We start from the raw sequence: 16,807 nt of genomic DNA, 5'->3' as shown, positions 1-16,807 counted from the left end.
ACACACCAGCACAAGTCGCCGTGTCCGACGGAAGGGGTGCCGGAAAAGAAGTCCAATTTTCTTTTTGATTTCCACCACAACCACACACGCACCTACCCGTTCGTGCGAAAACGTTGCTATGGAGTTGTTAATTTTCTTAAGGTTCGCTTTTTTTTTTGTTACTCTTCAATATTTACTTCTTGCTGTTTTTGCCTCATCGAATAAGAAACCACACACAATCGGTACGATATCAGCCTGCGGAAAAAGGTTGGCCAGCAGTTCCCCCCCGCAACATTACCATATTTGGAGCGCACATACGTTGGGCAAGGTGGCCACACATCGGCGTAACACTGCAAACTGTAACACAGTCGAATCCAGTTCCGTTTCGTACCGCAAACAGTTCCGTCCCGCCACCCCCAACCCCATCCCAGCAGGGAACGGATTATTTTTTGTTAGCTCATGCAAGTTGCCTACCGAGGTCTCGGTGATTGAATGGCGGAAATGTGCATGTTTTTGCTTTGATTGCTGCCAAACAAACACCATAAAAAGGGTTTTTTTTTCAAAGATTTTAGAAAGTTTTCAACACTAACATAAAAACATACGTATTTAAAGTACATTCGTTACATTTTTATGAGATCATACCATCGCTCAAAATAGATTGAAGTGAAAATCAATACACATTTGCACGTCGAGAGCGAGCGGGTGGAACAAAACGCCGACATGTCCTTTCCGCCTCCACGTTTAGCAGTTTTTGCCTCCCGAGGTCAGTAAAAAAAAGAAGCGTTTAGATTCTTTTCTGCTTCGTGGAAAATCTCCCAGTTTCCTAATGTTGTCAAGTGGGATCCTTCTTGTGGTCGCATGAAAAGGTCTCCGGGAGCGGTATTGATGGTTACAGCGAAAGGAAAGATGGCTCTCCAAAGGTGCACTTCTATGTCGTTCATGTTTCCATGCCCCCCGGGGGGAAAACACGCTTGCCGCAGAGGTCAAGTACGGAGTAAAAATAGCATCAGAGTTGGCACTGCAGAGTTGGAAGGTTGTAAGAACAGGTATACCTTTGGCTAGTGGGAAACATGACCGTTTTGACGCCATTTTTTTTTAATCATCATGAGAAAAGGTGTTCTAAGGAGCAGTGCTATGCCAACTTTCTTATTTATTCTAATGGAATGTGTCTGCTGAGGAAAGCAATCGATCTCTGATACGACTCGTTTTCTCTCGCAATTAAAAATATCAGCTTATTAAAAATAGTTCAAATACTTAAACGTGTAAGTAAACTTACCCCATAAACCAGTCTACCGTGTCGCGCAGATATTCTGGGAGTCGCTCCAGTTTGACGGCTTTACCGGCTGCGGGCGGCGGTTACGACGACGATGGCGACGGCGATGAAGAATATGCGCCTCGGGGTAAATACCGACCGAGGATCAGCGGACAAGTTCTAGCTGACTTACAACTCAAACAGTTTCCGGGACGTCCGGATGTCCGACGGTGTAATTTTCTTCACTTGTTCACTACCGTTGATGTGACCTCTTCGCAGCTCAAAGACGTATAGCCGCGTGCGATAAAAGGAAGCCCGAACTATCCTTTCTGCTGTCCTTCCGTTACCGGTCCTTTAATAGTCGCGCTCTGCTGTTTCTTCGCAATTCACTGGTGACACCTTTATGAATCTAGTGCTCGACGCTGGATAGGTAATCCTTTGGGTAGTGGAAGATTTATGTTGTTTGGTTTTCCTCTGCTGCTTTTCTCAATACTCTCACTAGTACGATCGATACATTCCAAAGGACCTGGACACGATTTCCAACACAAAGCACAATACCAGCACTATGGGGCACTAAGCGGAACACAGGACAAAACGAACCACTTTCGACAAGGGTCACCTGCTCACTTTAAATACGGCTCACTTCATCGCAACAGCTGTTGCTCGCCAAGAGGATATTCTCACTTCCTGTGTGTGTGGGTGTATGTGTGCAGGTATGTGTATGTGCTCTTCACCATTTATGTAACGCAAATCATTGATGCGGACAGCAGGGAGGACACGTTTTTCCTTCTCCTACCTACTAACCGACTTCACCCACGGTAGCGATGATGGTGGAGAACTGATTTTTCTTTCCCTCGATTTCGTTTTCCACACACGCGGAAAATCAGCTGGTGCGACTTTGTGACACTTTTCACGCGAAAAAAGGATTTATTTCGGACGCACACACACACACAGACACACACGAACACGGTGGCTGCTGACACACTGGTCGGTCACTTCTCACACCACGCGCGGGTTCGTATCGCGGCGGCTGGCGGTCAAAACAGACGACAATCTTTCCGTTCCGTCCCGGTCACACAGAGCATGCCAGTGTTTCTGTGGGTGTAAAAATAAAAATTATGAAATAAAGTTAACGTAAGATACGAGAGCCACACACCGAAGGAAACGATGGCCGTGTGCTGTACGGTGGATTGATTTGTTTTCCTTGCCCAATGACAAACAAAAACGAACAGACTCAACCCTTGTATGCGCACTCGGTTGTTACACGGTGGAAGAAAATCTATATTCTAGGTCACGTATAGCGTATAGGAAAAAGGGAAAATTAATTTTGCTCCCTTCAACGGCATCTAAAGAACTGCTTTGAAACAAGATGCTGGGAAAACCTAACTCTATCTGCAAATAATCCATCAGATGTGTATACAGACAAAACACTTTCCAACAGGGATTCATTCAAGTGATTCAGCAATCATTAAAAACAAAATAGGCAAAAATTTAAAAAAAAATGTAGATGCCATCCTTTCGGTGGAAAATTTGTCAACTCACTCCCAATGATGGATAGCAAAAGAGAGTGCAGACAAAATAGCATATCGAATGGATGTGCTTTATGTGCACCACATTACAAGTTTCCTTGGATTATTTCCCGAACCAATAGTGCGTGAAACAGTAGCAAAAGAGCGAAAGGAAAACGGAAACACATGCCACAAACTTGTTAAACCGTAAAATTTCTATCGTACAGAGACGAAGGGCGAATTTTGTTACACTTTAGCATATCCGCACGGACAACAGTGAACTTACACAACACAACAAAATTTTCACACTCTCGCCGAGCCGTTCGCCGAGGAGATAAAGTAGAAAGAATGAAAAAAGAAAGAATTGGATTTCCTCCGCACAAACGAGCGTACTCAGAGCGAGGAACATACGAGGAAAACAGATATTTGGGCAACTATTTGGTTCTCCTTCTCACCCACCCGACCGATCGATCGATGGCCCTTGCTAGATGGAAAACGTTTGTCCTTTTCCGGCTGGCAGAGAATCACTTGCTCTCCGACGCAATTTTCCCTCTGCCAAACTTTTCTTCACTTGGCCTCTCTCTCTCGCTCTCTCTGTGTTGATCCTTGTTGGCAGTTCGGGTTGATTTTCCACCGTCTGACAGCAGATGCTGTAGTGGGAAAACTGTCACCGGGAAAAACTGACCCCCTTAACGAGGCATTCAAAATTGGCCACACATTGGTGTACCAGCAACCGACTGCGGAGAAATTTAAATGAAATTCATTTTGATTACAAGTAACTGTAACATGTTTACGGACCCTTTCCAACACAAACCATACGATCAGCTGATAAGTGGTTGAGTAACCGATACAAAGGTCGCTAATGTTCGATTCAAGCAACGAGCCCATAAAAATGCGCAATCGAACATGATGTCATCGACCCGGCAGAATGTTTGCTCGATAGTCGCCGCCGCATTCGTGGGTCCTGGGATTATCCTTTAGGGTAAAACGGTTCTGCGTTTGGCTACTGGAAACGTTCCGAAATTTCTCCTTTTTTTTTGGCACGACGGCGCAGAAATTGACGGTGTACAGTTCCTGACATTTGCTCCTGCAGCATTCGGAACACTCATAATATAAACTCTGTTTCCCTTTCTCTTGAGTAATAAATCTACTAAACGTTCGTTTTCTGGAACCGTACCGGACCAAACCACCCCATACACTCCACCATGAGGGAAAATCCAGCTCCCCCGTCGGTTCTAAATTAACAATCAACGGTTCGCTGTCAGAATATTGTTTTTGTTCCTCAATTTGCTCCTAGCAAAATAGTTAATCTTCACTATTGCACGTTTACATAACATCTGTCCACAATCGCGTTTACCAATAGAAGCAGCATACAGCCTCCTCCGGGACAAGCAGTGACCGTGTGATGGGTACACGGAGTAGTAACGATTCTGCAATGAAGTGAAAATAAAGAAAACACAACAAATCGACTTTAACCCTTCTGGTGCTAGCCCAATCGTTAGTATTTGTTTTGTTTTGTTTTGTTTTTTAGAATCCAAAACCTTGGCCTGCAAACTCACTATCGCAAATGGACAGATCAAAGCCTAAATATACATTTGCCCTTCGAGGAGATAGCGATCGAGAATCGTCTTCCCCATGGGAAATAAATTTACTATCTGCAAATGGATGCTGCGATTTCGGTTTAGCTCAAACAATCGATTGGTTTTTGAAGTTCTAATACTCGCACTGAATTGCTGCTGCCGTTTGACGGCAGGAAGTTGGCCCGGAATCAAAGAGGTAAATTGCATTGCAGCAGAACGAGAACAACCCTTTTCCTGTTGTGCGGACTCACCAGTCCCAGCCGTGTTTTGCACGCCAGCCACAATTATTGTGTGGATGGCGACTTATTGCCGTTCCGATTTGTGACCAATTTGTTCGACGATAAACCTGCGGGGTTACGGGCTCGACCTCGTCGTGTACTATCACTGCCACCGTTTCTGCTACTGGTAATGCTGTTGCTGGACGCCCGGTCGTAAATTTTGCGTGTACGCGATGCGAAAAACCGTTCAGCATATCATCAGCACTACTTTGATTGATACGGAACTCTTGCCGTTTATATGTACAGTCGAACCTCTGTAGGATGGAATCGGACGGTATTACATTTAGAGGATATCGTTTTGGAAACATTTATAATTAATTTGTCTGTTTGCCATTATTGATCAATCTACACAGTGTGGCGCACTAAATAAAGCCTCTAAGTACTTACTCGAAACAACTGCAGGCTCTTTCATGAAGTAAACGTAGACATCTACGAAAGGTATGAAAATACTCACCTAAGGAAGGTTTTCCATCAATGAAAGCTGCATCTTTGAGAGGTTTGACTGTATGTTGTTTATATCCTCTTGCAAACTGAATCCGAGAAATGTATGTTTGACAGTTCGACGTCGGTTGCTTGAAAATATATTGCATTGTGTTGTTTGCTCGTTTTACAATGACGAATAATTCAAATATTTTCGCCAAACAGTTGAAGAACAACCATCAGTCAACAATCGATTTCACAAAAAGAAAGTACAAATGAGAATTTACTAACCTAAGCACGAACTTCGATCGAATTAATCCAATCGATTCAATGACCGTTTTAATGTTGTGATTCAACCGGCGTATAAGAAGAATTATTCCTTCATCTTTTCTTTCATCATCTACAATGAATATAGGTAAAAATTGTGTTAGACGTTTTTGAACATTTATTGAATAAATTCTGCTGCTGTATTAGTTACTAAATCAATCATTTGTTTTTCGTAGCGCACCAGCAACATTGCATTAGTAAGTGGATAAAAGACATTAGTAGATCTAGAACATAAGCATTTTTCGGTTTTCCGCAGCACAATTACTACGTACGCTTAGAGAGCACACTCCACTATCTTGTACCATGTTTTTTTTAAACGAACGACTTATTTCAACCGCGATCTTTCATAGGTCGCTTAAAACGTATTACTCAACATTTTTGTACAGACGAATATCTTATGTTAGCCATTTCGATCGGCATTAAATCCTCATATAAAAGAAAAAACGAAACAAATACTAACCTAATCCCTTCACTTCAATCCCATCCTTTTTTAGCCCCCAATCCGCAGTGATCCTTTTCAAAGCACATAAGCAGCTCTGGAGCACGTTGAATAACGGTTTGCTAGGCTTATTTCATATTAGCGCTAGAATATTGCTCTACCATGACCTCAGCTACCGTTGCCGCACAATTGCCGGTACCAAATCGCGAAAACTTCGTATAAGGAACGTGATGTCCCGCACAAAATAATAGCATTTCGTACTTTTCGAGGGCACGAAAGTTTTCGAGAAAAGATAAACATTGCATCAGCCACACTCACACACTCCCTCCATCCAGTGCATTCCTCCCGTGTGAAGATTTTTCTCCTTTTCCTCCTGGTAATTCGTCCCACAAGTTAGAATGGAGTAATACAAGACTCGCTCTGCTACAGGCATTTCAGGCGTGAATGGTAAATGTTAGAATATGATGGGACAATTCTTAGCCGGTTTTAACCGTCTCTGCCCGTTACGTGTGCTGGAGGCGATCGATGTCGAATGGGATCCGACACCCGGCGACCGGAGCATTGTCGATGATGCAGCGGGAATGTGAGAGAAATTCGTAGAGATGCCGTGATGGAACGCACCACCGCCAGCGTGATGAGCGGATGGTGTCCCGGGGGCTGCGCTAGCGACTGGTGCCGGTGGTTCCATATTTTCTTCCCCTTCGACAAAGCTGCTCAGGAGTTCCACCTCCAAGCGGTTCCGCTGAGAACGAGTCGCACGGGCTCCGATGAGTTTGTCTGCCACCACTGACGAGCGGTTTGGCACATTGTTATCGAAAAAATTCTGTCATAAAGAAAACGTGAACAGGTAAGTACGACTTGCCAAGATCTGCCGAAGCTATCGCATCTATAGGTGAGAAAAACTAGCATGAGATCTCAAACGGTAGTAGAAGCTTTTAATAACCGGAGACATACGTACACATTACTTTATTTCTACTGCAATAAGAAAAAAATAAGTAGCATTCCAAACAGTGTTAGCTAAAGGATTGCTAGAAATGTTTTGTGATAAAAACAGTAAAACAGGTTTTTTTTAAATTGTTGACAGTTTTAATCATACAGTTTAAGCTTATTATCAATAGAGTAGGTTAAAGTACACGTAAATTTCTTTTTGCTTTACTGATAGTAACCTTTTACTTCTTTTGTTCTCCTGAATCAAACAGTGTTAACAATACTTTGAAGTAATTCAAAAATACATCGGATTTAAATGGATTGGTTTGTTTTGAGAGAGCACGATCAGAGCTTTATTCGTGTTAGTTTAATTTATTTCCATCACCTTATAGAGTATACACAGACTAGGGTCTACATCAGACAGAAATCTGACTAATTTCTCCGGGACGATCTTTACAAAGTGCATATGCAGTAATCTACTGTGTTGATTCATACACGTACCTCAATTTTTTCGTAGCATACAGACTCCTGCAGCAGGGTGCCATCGGCCGAACTAACCGTCACTGATGGTGGCTTGCACATCGACACACTACGGCGCTGTTTGGAGCTTTGCGATTTGCGTCGTGAGCGCTGAAGAAAGAAATGAAAAGTAAATTCTTTAAATGAAAGACAACATGTCTCGTCTGACATGACAACGCGAACTTACCCGCTTCTGTGCAGTCGAGCCTCCAACCTTGGTGTCGTACACCTTAATGGTCGGTATCTTCCCCGGTGCGGCCTTTGGAATGAGCAGCCTCGTACCAGTCCGGTTACCGGCGGTGCTCAGTGCAGGACTGTTAAGCTCCCGCAACAACGATCGCTTCGCATGGATGGAATTGGTCGGGGTGACCAGCTTTCGCTTCATCCAGGTGGCCGATTTGGTGGCGGAAGCTGACGCTGCTCCGTGCACCGGAGTCATTGCCTTCAGTGCCGATCCTGGACCTCCGATTCCAAGACGAGTGCGATTACTACCGGTCATCAGAGTGGTTGATTTAATGGTCGATTCCCCACGCCCTGGCGTTCGCCCGACGGTAGACAAACCCAACAAACCGTTCGCTTGCTTGCGGGCGCTCGATATCTGCTGCTTGCTCTGCTCCCGCTGCTTCCATTGGTCCGCAATCAGCTCTTCAACACTCTTTCCAAAAACGATGAACTTGCAACCGTCGTTCTCTTCCTCATACCGCTGACATGCTTCCAGGAGCTTCGCTTCGAGCTTCGGCAGCTGATTGCTGATGCGGCGACGTTCTTTTTCCTCCTCCAGCAACTTGCCTCCGCGATTGTTGTACCGATTGGGATCGTTCGACTTGTTCTCGAGCGCCAACATCCGGTCCCACATTTCCTGGCGTTGTGCGACCATTTCGAAGAGTTGTTCGTTCTTACGATGAAAATCCTTCATCTCGATTAGCTCCAGCTCGTGCAACCGCAGCACGTCCTCCGAGTACACGTCCGACTGGAACGAGCTGAACCGGGCGCGATCCTCTTCCGATTTCATGCACCGATCCCACCACTCGACGATCTCCAGCCGGGTACGCTCAATGAACAGCTTCAAGTTTTCCCGGCGTAACGTCTCGCAGCGGTCGAGCTCGGCAAACAGTTTGTCAAACGTGGTCTGCGTGTAGGCCGTAAGTTTATGGAATTTCTTAATAACGGCCGCCGGTGTCTCGAGGCACTTCCAGAGACGCTCGAGCTTGGTGCGCGTGTCATCGATATGCTGTCGGAGACTGTCATACTGCGATAGGGTTTCCTCACGTAGCAAGCGCAGCTGCGTCATGTTTTCACACGTAGGTGGAAAGTTGCGCGCATTTAGAAGCTTTTCCTGTTCGTCGTTCATCGGGATCGTTTCCAATTGTCCCATGAGCTTCTTTGTCTCTCGCCGCAGCGAATCGATTTCGTCGAGACGCTGCATCTTTTCGGCGATGAGATGATCCAGGTAGGAACGAAACGAGATCAAATCTTCCTGCGTGGGCATCGGATTCTTGGACAGGGTACGAGGTGTTTCGCCTAGCTCTAATGGTAAAAGAAAATAAGTTCCATCAGCAACCGATCGAATGTTTTGACACACAGGTAAGAGTAGCACGGCTGAAAAGCTTACCTTCACAAAGCGTTTCCGCTTCCAATATGTACTGGTCAATGATTTCGTGTCGTTCCTGTAGCTGTGCCCGCATTTGCTCCAGACTACGGTCCAGGGTCATTTGCTGTCTCAGAAGAGGCATATTTTCAACGCCAGCAACCATGTATTCCGTTGTGTCCCCTAGCAACCGCCGAAGATCCTCTGCTTCTTGCCGCAGCTGACTAATATTTTCTAGGATACGTTCTTTGCGGGCGTAGCTTTCCTCGTACACTTCATCAAAGAATGCTACCAGATGATCCGGTAGTCTTTGGGTGTAGTCGGTGCAGATCTCGGTGTCGAACATTTCATCCCACAAACTATGCATTCGGCGAATGCTCTCGGTACAGATGGTAACCATCGTTTGGAGCACTTGTTCACTGCAATGAAAATATACCATAAGCACCAGAACTACATGTGCAGAAGAAACAAGACCGAAGAGCAACGAACTTACGATGGATCCATTTTGTTTTCCACGCTTTTTCACTTCAAGTTATCCGTCCCTATATTTTACCGATCACTTTCAATACTCCACGCACTGCCTACTATTTTCGTATTCTACTATCCACTCTAACACGTTTTCCTGCACAAACGATGCTCGATTTGATGAAACTGAATAGATTTGCCATACAAACTGTTTTGCGGCTGAATGCCCAACACAACAAGCCTATAGCAGCTATGGGCGTCAAACTGAAAAGCCGTTAAAATTCTGTACCTGTAACCGTCAGATTCAAAGCCGCTTGTGTTGACAGATCTTGCCAACCGGTAATTGGAACGCTGAACCCAGGGAGTTCTTATCTGATCCGCTTGGTCATCTGACCGACCTGTTGAAAAAATTAAATCTTTTCATTTGTTGCAGCTGCTGATTGAATTCAGAGATTATGGAAATTATAATTTAAAAATAATGGATTTTGTAGAATTTGTTTTCATGAAACGTAACGAACAATATTGAACTAATTCGACTGTACCGAACCCAGTAAAATTTATCCGTCAGTTGATTGACAACGTCACGAGAATGTTTTTCTTTCGACACATTCTGCAAATACCGGTACTGCGTTTAGCGCTGCATTTTGCAACAGGATCGTGATTCGCAGCAGTGGAGATCGTTAACGCAGAAGGTTCGACGCCTATAGATATTTACGACTTTACTTTTACTATTGCGAGACTGCGACGCGCAGCATGGCAAGAAATATGAGCAACATAGAGTAAGTATATTGGTTTTTCTTCTAAATTGGCATTCTTGTGTCTCGATCGGCTCCGGTGCTTACTAACCATTGAGATGAACATTCTCGGGAACAGGCAGGAAACGATAGCCAAATCGTTTCGGATCGTCACCGAAAAGGTGCACATGCTGATGAAGGTCTGGAAGACATTTTTCGACGACATCTGCTACCTGGACTATATGACGTCGCTGCCCGAGAGCATTGGGATGTTTTTGAACGAAATTTTACAGCTCACAATGCAATACTGCACGCAGAAGACTAACGAGATTCAGGAGCTGCGCGCCAAGGCAACCCATCTGCAGTACGTGCTCGATGGGAAGGTACGCCGGGAAAACTGGCTGGACCAGCAAATGCCGCTCGATCGTAGAGTGATGATCCTGCAGCAGGAAGTGTTTGCGCTGCGAAGTAAAGTCAGCGAACGCAGACGCCAGCTCGATCAGTACGTCGAAGAGCAGACAAAACTTTGCAATGGTTAGTATAGCCAAAGAATATCGCATGTGTTCAGCAAACATACGGCTATAGATGTTTCTTCGTCTCATTTAGAACTAGGAAATGACAGACCAAACCTCAAACACTTGTACATCGAGGACGAGACGGGCGTCCTTCCTGACAATCAAACGATGGCCTTGTTCGGCGAGTACCTTAACAGTTTGCGGCAGGAGAAAGCATTGCGAAAGGCACGCATCGATCAGATTCAGCAAGACTTGCGGGCGAAGGCAAAACAACTAAACTGGGAACCGCGCAAACCGGAGCAGCAAACCCTGTTGAACAACGCAAATCTTCCCCCCACTGCACAAACCATTGCCAAACTGGAGGCATTGTACAGTGTGGTGTGCCGGTTGTTGGGGGGCAAGCTACAGCAGCAATGGCAAACGAAGTCGTCCACATCGTTGCGCGAAAACCCATCACCTCCACCCCCACCGCCGTCGCCGGAAGGGGAACAAGCGGTTGCATCTTCATCATCGCTGCAACAATCAACACTCGAGAAAACACTCTCACAGTTGCAGCTCGATACGGCTGACCACAAGAAAAGAGGCCTGTTAGAGGTGAACATCAGTCGATATCAGCAGTTGCATGCCGACTCGTGCGCTGATCTAAGCCGGGAAGGCATCATCGCGTACATATTTCGGGGTATGCAGTGTAACATTAACCTCTGGTGGGACCGGTGTCTCATCGCCGAAGACGACCGTAAACGCAGCAAGGTTCAGGTGCAGCTAACAAACCAAGACGAGCAGACCATGGTAGCGCTTGTCCAGCAGCAGAAGGAACTGGAGGCCTTCTACAACGAGAACGAGCGAATCTTTCAACTCATCTACCACTGGTCGGAAGGGTGGAGCATGTACCTGCGGCTCGAGTCAAGCGGAGGAGTCTCCGGGACTAAAACGAAGAAGAAAGCGAACATGAACGACGTCGAGAAGAAACAGCTGCGCCAGGTGAAAGAACAACTGACGATGATAGAGAGGGAGCTGACGATAAGGTGTGCCGAATACGAGCAACGTAAAAAGACCATGTTTACCGTGTTAGGCCAACCGGCAATGGATGTACTGTGCACGCTGAAAGAGCAGCGGAAGGAGTTAACACTGCCCGGTGACTCTAAGCGCACACCGCGTGTGGTCAATCGGGATGTATTGCGACTGGAACAAATCGACAGTGAGCAACAGGTTGGCGACAAGGCTAATCCATTGGAACGTGAGAACGTGGACACAACCGACACCAGTAGCGACAGCGAGGCGGACGATACGCGCGACGATGAGCTGTTGCAGGAAGCGTTTGCATCGGCCTCAACTGTAATCAAAGTAAGCTTTTCATGGCTAGCTGAGTACATAAACCACAGTGTTCTAACGTTTTCCTCCGTTTTTTCTATTGCTCAGAAAAGTCGGACGAGCACTGAGAACGGTGCCCAGCCAAAGGGAACCCTAAGCGCGCTCGATCATCAAACAAACATAAACAATAATATTTCGCCAGCTCGGGAATCCACGACCCTGCCATTGTCAATTGGCACATCAGTGATAAAGAATCCCAAGAATCGTGAGGTAGCACATCCATCCGCTCTATAAAACAAATGGACAAAAATTAATGGTTTTATTTCTTTTCAGACTACAAAACTTGCCGAAACATTGAAAGACAAATCAGCATCACCGATCGGAACCCGAAACAATGCCGGAGTAGAGAACCCAAATGCCCGCACAGTTACAGCCACCTCTCCTGCTACCGTGGACAAAGTACGCTCGAAGCAAAGCGTAAAACGGGAACCGTCACTCATAATTTAACGTTAACATGAATTCATGGGATCCGCGAAAGCCGAGATGAATGCATGGAAACATTTTATACACATTTTGCAAACGGGAACTGGCTTAATACGGAACTTAGTGCCTTCATACTGTGGAAACTCTGTCGCGTTCGCTCTATCTCTTCTGAATACTGCCTTTGAACCATTGTCTCTATTTTTCTGCCATGTAATCTTAAATCCCTAGCGCCGGAGTTAATGCAGATTCCATTTAACTAAGAGGAGGGAGAGACGAGGTGAGTGATAGAGAGAGAACATGCGTGTTAAGTTTATACTAGGATGTTAAAATAATAATTTCATATCATACCATCTAGAATGGGCAGAAAAGATAATTGAAACCGTTAAGAATTTTTGTTTTTCAATTGACCTTCACTTCGGGAAAATGGTGGATTTTGTTGGCAAAAATAGGATTGGCGTTGTCCTGCTACAAACAAGCTAATTTTTGTAGTTTTTGCACTACTAAACCGACATTTCATGTGGATGTCAGTGCATTTCCTCCAGTGAAACCCGCATTACAAGTTTCTTGTCTCCAGTGGCTAACGTAGGTTTCTATTAGGATTTCAAATTGTACCATGCTGAAAAACACGCCTTTCACTAAACCGAACATATAAATTAATCTGGTACAGTATCGCCAATATCAACCTCTTGGGAATACGGCCTCGTTAGGCGGCTTCAGATTTCAGACGATCGTCTGCCTCACCGGAAACACACGTTAAAGATCATTGGATAGTTTTACGCGTAGGCAACGGAGTTTAGGACGAGTTCAGCGTTGAAATAAATAGAAACGTTCAAAGAAAAAAGAACTATGATACGTTGGGGATACGCTTTAGTAATTTTTTTTCTTTCGGGCCAGTTTATGTTTGGATCATTTTTTTAATGCATTATTTAAACTCTTTATTCATGCTTTAACGGGTACTATGAAAATGGGTTGTTCACAACATTCTTGCGATTTTTGTTTTCATCCCCTTGCGCGCGATTTCAACAGCGACCAATAGCGTGACAAGCTAGGCAAAGGGTAGGTTCCTTGGAATAGTTTAGCATACGTAAAGTACATACGTGAATTGGGAATGGAATTGCCCCAAACGGATACGAAAATAGTTAACTAAATTCAATTCGTGTGATGTATTTAGTTGTAACGATGATCTAATGGCCTTATCACACTGGTCACCAATGGTGGCATGGAAAAAGCACTGGATTGTCAAACGACCATCGAAAACGAATGACATTGGAGTGGCTGGGGGTCCGTTGGTGAATAGGCCTACCCGTATCACCGAGCTGTCATTGTGTGGAGTTTGCTGTATCTGGCATGTTAAGCTTGATTTGAAAGTGATTCATGTTTTTTAATGTTATTAATAATCAATTATAAGCATAATAAGATTATAAAATTTCGGTATTTTAATCTTAAACTGCCGAAAACCGCAAGAACCGAAAGTGAATTATATAAACTCCCACTCCCAGGTGGCCTGCCTTATCACACTACCAAGGGGCACCATTGTGTCAAACTGGATGCCAAAACTAAATTTTGACAGTTCGGTGGCTTTGCAAAGCCACCATTGGTGACCAGTGTGATAAGGCCATAACGAATAAAAATTTCCGATACCTTACATATCACGGTAGTGTTCTGCAATGATTTACAATTTAAATGATTTAAATTTATGGTACGTAACGACCCAACCAATCCAGCTTATCGCTTTGTTCGCTGTTGAATCTTATACACATGCACACTGACTGACTATAATATGGCCACGCCGTCCACTCCGGTAGGGTATCATTTTTCTTTATAATTTTAAACAGGAATACATGTTTACCCAGTGTTAGTTTCTTTCTCGCCCTCAGCCGATACCATCGATTCAGATTACCGGTGTAATGATTCCTTGACGGTCTGAAAGGGCGGTGGATCAGCAATTCTTGGTCTAAACTTGTCCCATCCATACAGTTGTATACCCTGCTTGCTACGATCGACTTCCTGTTACATGCTTCTAGTCACAAAACGTGTGGCTTTCCTTTATACAATCTACTACTTTAGTTTTTGTGGTTTTTATTAATTCTGTCGCCTTCAGACTCACCTATCTTTACAGTGCCTTGTCCGCGTCCCAGTAATGGGCCCGGTTTGGACAACTTCGTAAGTTACAAAAAAAGGGTTTTCTATGCTAGTATCTTCGATCGTTTCAATCAACCGCCGGTTGGTGTACAAATAATTTTGCTTTTTCAAATTTCTTAGTATTACCTAACCATCTAAACACAGTTGCACTGACAACAGAACACAACCTGTTGTGACTTCCAGGCGGGATCGGAGGTGCTGAAGGAATTGGGCTTCGATTGAACGAAAAACTAATACGTAACGTAAATGACCGCACCTACGTTGGATAGTAAATCTTCCGGAAGCGTACAATCCTATACAAATACAACTGCAACTCAGGGGTCCGCGAACTGTTAGAATGCTTGGAAACAATGGAATAGATGTTGGGGGAGAAAAATGGAAGAATCCTTCCCAACAAACAGTATTAACGGTGATAAGGAAAAACATAAAAGAATACCAATATATGGTTTCTTTGGAACAGTATTTATACGATACAGGGAATTTCCTGACGGTTTGTTGTGGCAACTAAAGAATAACGAAATATACTAGAAATATGCTAGTGCTCGCTGCGAGCTTTAAAGTATCGTTTGGTTAGTGTTCATCTTGTTTTTGTCTCTCTTCTCGTCGTATTGTGGCGATTTAAATAAGAACTGTTTCGAAATTGTCTACCGAAACAGCACAAGACAAAGCTTTGTTCTACGCAATCAAAGTATGCTATGGTTTGCCGAAACCAATAACTTACAAACGCATAATCTTAGTCACCTATGCCCATCCTAGGTTCGTGCTGTTCAAGATTGACCCGCAAAACAACCTACGCCTACTAAACTGAAGCTGTTGTTATGCATTTGATCATACTGGCTTTTTAGTCATTGTCGGATTTGAATGTAGCTTGTATCTCGTCTCATGTCTTTTTCCCCCTTTTGTCGATAGTAAAGTTGCCACGGCTCTACTAGGGATCAATTCTACTAACCTGAACTCCCTGCATCCTTTTTTTTAAATATCGTTTATTAGTAGATTACATTATGTTTCTATTTTAATTGCTTTCTTCTTGAATTTCCTGCTGGGTTGTTTGTGTTTATTTTTCGGTGATCCCGTATACCCTCCTTTCCGGGGTTTCCACAAGGTACACCCAGTGTCCCGTAAGACCCCGTATAGGAAACGGGAACACGCGCAAATATCGGAGTGTATGGTGACGGTATATGTCCTTGTATTTATGAGTAAATGTTTATCATTTCTGAGCATTTAGTAGTTGAACGTGTTTTTTTTTAGTTTGGTTGTAGTAGAGTCTGTCCCTCTGGTGGATTGCTTTCTGCTCTCAGACACATTCAGAATAGAAGAGGGCGGGTTGTATTATGGTTGTAAATAGTTGTTCCACCGGACCGGATCGTTTCCAATACCACGATGCTAGTTCGCTTACATCTTTTAGGAATCTAGTTATGTTCTTCCAGCATGATGATAGAGAAATGAGGATGCAAATGTGTCCTTTTTTGTTACAAAAATATACTCTAGAGAAATACTCTTCCTTGTTTTCATCCTGTTTGCCCTTTTGCATCGATGTGTATGTCCAGTATGAGAATAGTGGGCCGTGTCGAGTGGAAACTGTTTTTCTTTGCAAATTATTTCCAGTTCTGTTTGGTTTTGTAGTTTTAGCTTTTCGCAACCTACTACTTTTGTGTTTCTGCGTTAATTGGGGTATCACCTTTAAACGAATACGAATACGAATTGAATGTATAGCTCCCGCCATTCCGTTACTCTACTTGCGCGCTAAAGATTTGTTACAATGTTTTGCTTGTTGGTAAAACGGAATCAGAAAGAAAATCTTACACTCTCTGTTGCACAAATCAACTACCATTCGATGCCACCGATCAACAGGGTAGAATGCACAAAGATAAAAAAAAAACTTGCTCAAATCTGCCTCAACTACTAATAATACCGAACGGAGGGGCCGGAAAGTTAAAACAAAAATGTATACAATAAAACAAAGGAGTTATCATAACGTGTTAATACTTTTGGGACTACGCAACCACAGTCAGAGATTTGATCCGCTAGTTCCGGGTGTTTCAGTTTGCGCGTTTCATTACATCTAGCTCGCTACAAACGAAAATCAATATCAAATCACTTGTCGCTGTTGCATGGGAAACCATGAGACTAACGATCGGTTAAGATCGATTACTTTCCTTTACCTTTTTTATCTCTCGCTTTCACCCGTTTTGTTTTCTTCCTCTTTACAACGGTAGCAAATGTGGAACAAAAGAAAAGTACGTCCAAATAGTCAAACCGATCAAGATCTTACGCGCTATTTGCTATCGCTTTTTTAGCAGCGATGTCAATCCTTCGAATGGCTCCGCGTGGCGAATGGCG

The 16,807-nt window shown here is 44.1% G+C and overlaps 3 protein-coding genes across 3 annotated transcripts in view; 1 reads left to right on the top strand and 2 right to left on the bottom strand.

The window, feature by feature from the left end:
* Positions 1-1,662, bottom strand: part of LOC131289171 (MOB kinase activator-like 2) — a 97,246-nt gene extending 95,584 nt beyond the window's left edge. Inside the window, exon 1 of the mRNA XM_058318380.1 lies at positions 1,256-1,662. Coding sequence (XP_058174363.1) covers positions 1,256-1,260 — 5 coding nt within the window. The 5' untranslated portion in view covers positions 1,261-1,662. The remainder of the gene's footprint in view (positions 1-1,255) is intronic.
* A 4,226-nt stretch (positions 1,663-5,888) lies between these two features.
* LOC131285362 (protein regulator of cytokinesis 1-like) lies at positions 5,889-9,321 on the bottom strand. Its single transcript, XM_058314214.1, has 5 exons — positions 9,311-9,321; positions 8,842-9,236; positions 7,417-8,756; positions 7,212-7,340; positions 5,889-6,606 (listed from the first exon to the last, which is right to left on the bottom strand). The coding sequence occupies exons 1-5, from the start codon at positions 9,319-9,321 to the stop codon at positions 6,238-6,240; spliced, it is 2,244 nt and encodes a 747-aa protein (XP_058170197.1). The 3' UTR covers positions 5,889-6,237.
* A 583-nt stretch (positions 9,322-9,904) lies between these two features.
* LOC131285359 (uncharacterized) lies at positions 9,905-12,136 on the top strand. The gene is made up of 4 exons (XM_058314213.1): positions 9,905-10,061; positions 10,156-10,550; positions 10,623-11,875; positions 11,951-12,136. The coding sequence occupies exons 1-4, from the start codon at positions 10,036-10,038 to the stop codon at positions 12,134-12,136; spliced, it is 1,860 nt and encodes a 619-aa protein (XP_058170196.1). The 5' UTR covers positions 9,905-10,035.
* Positions 12,137-16,807: the final 4,671 nt, after the last annotated feature.

This window comes from Anopheles ziemanni, chromosome 3 (genome assembly GCF_943734765.1).
Source record: "Anopheles ziemanni chromosome 3, idAnoZiCoDA_A2_x.2, whole genome shotgun sequence".
NCBI classification, from domain to species: domain Eukaryota; kingdom Metazoa; phylum Arthropoda; class Insecta; order Diptera; family Culicidae; genus Anopheles; species Anopheles ziemanni.
This window is presented reverse-complemented; position numbering and strand designations above follow the sequence as displayed.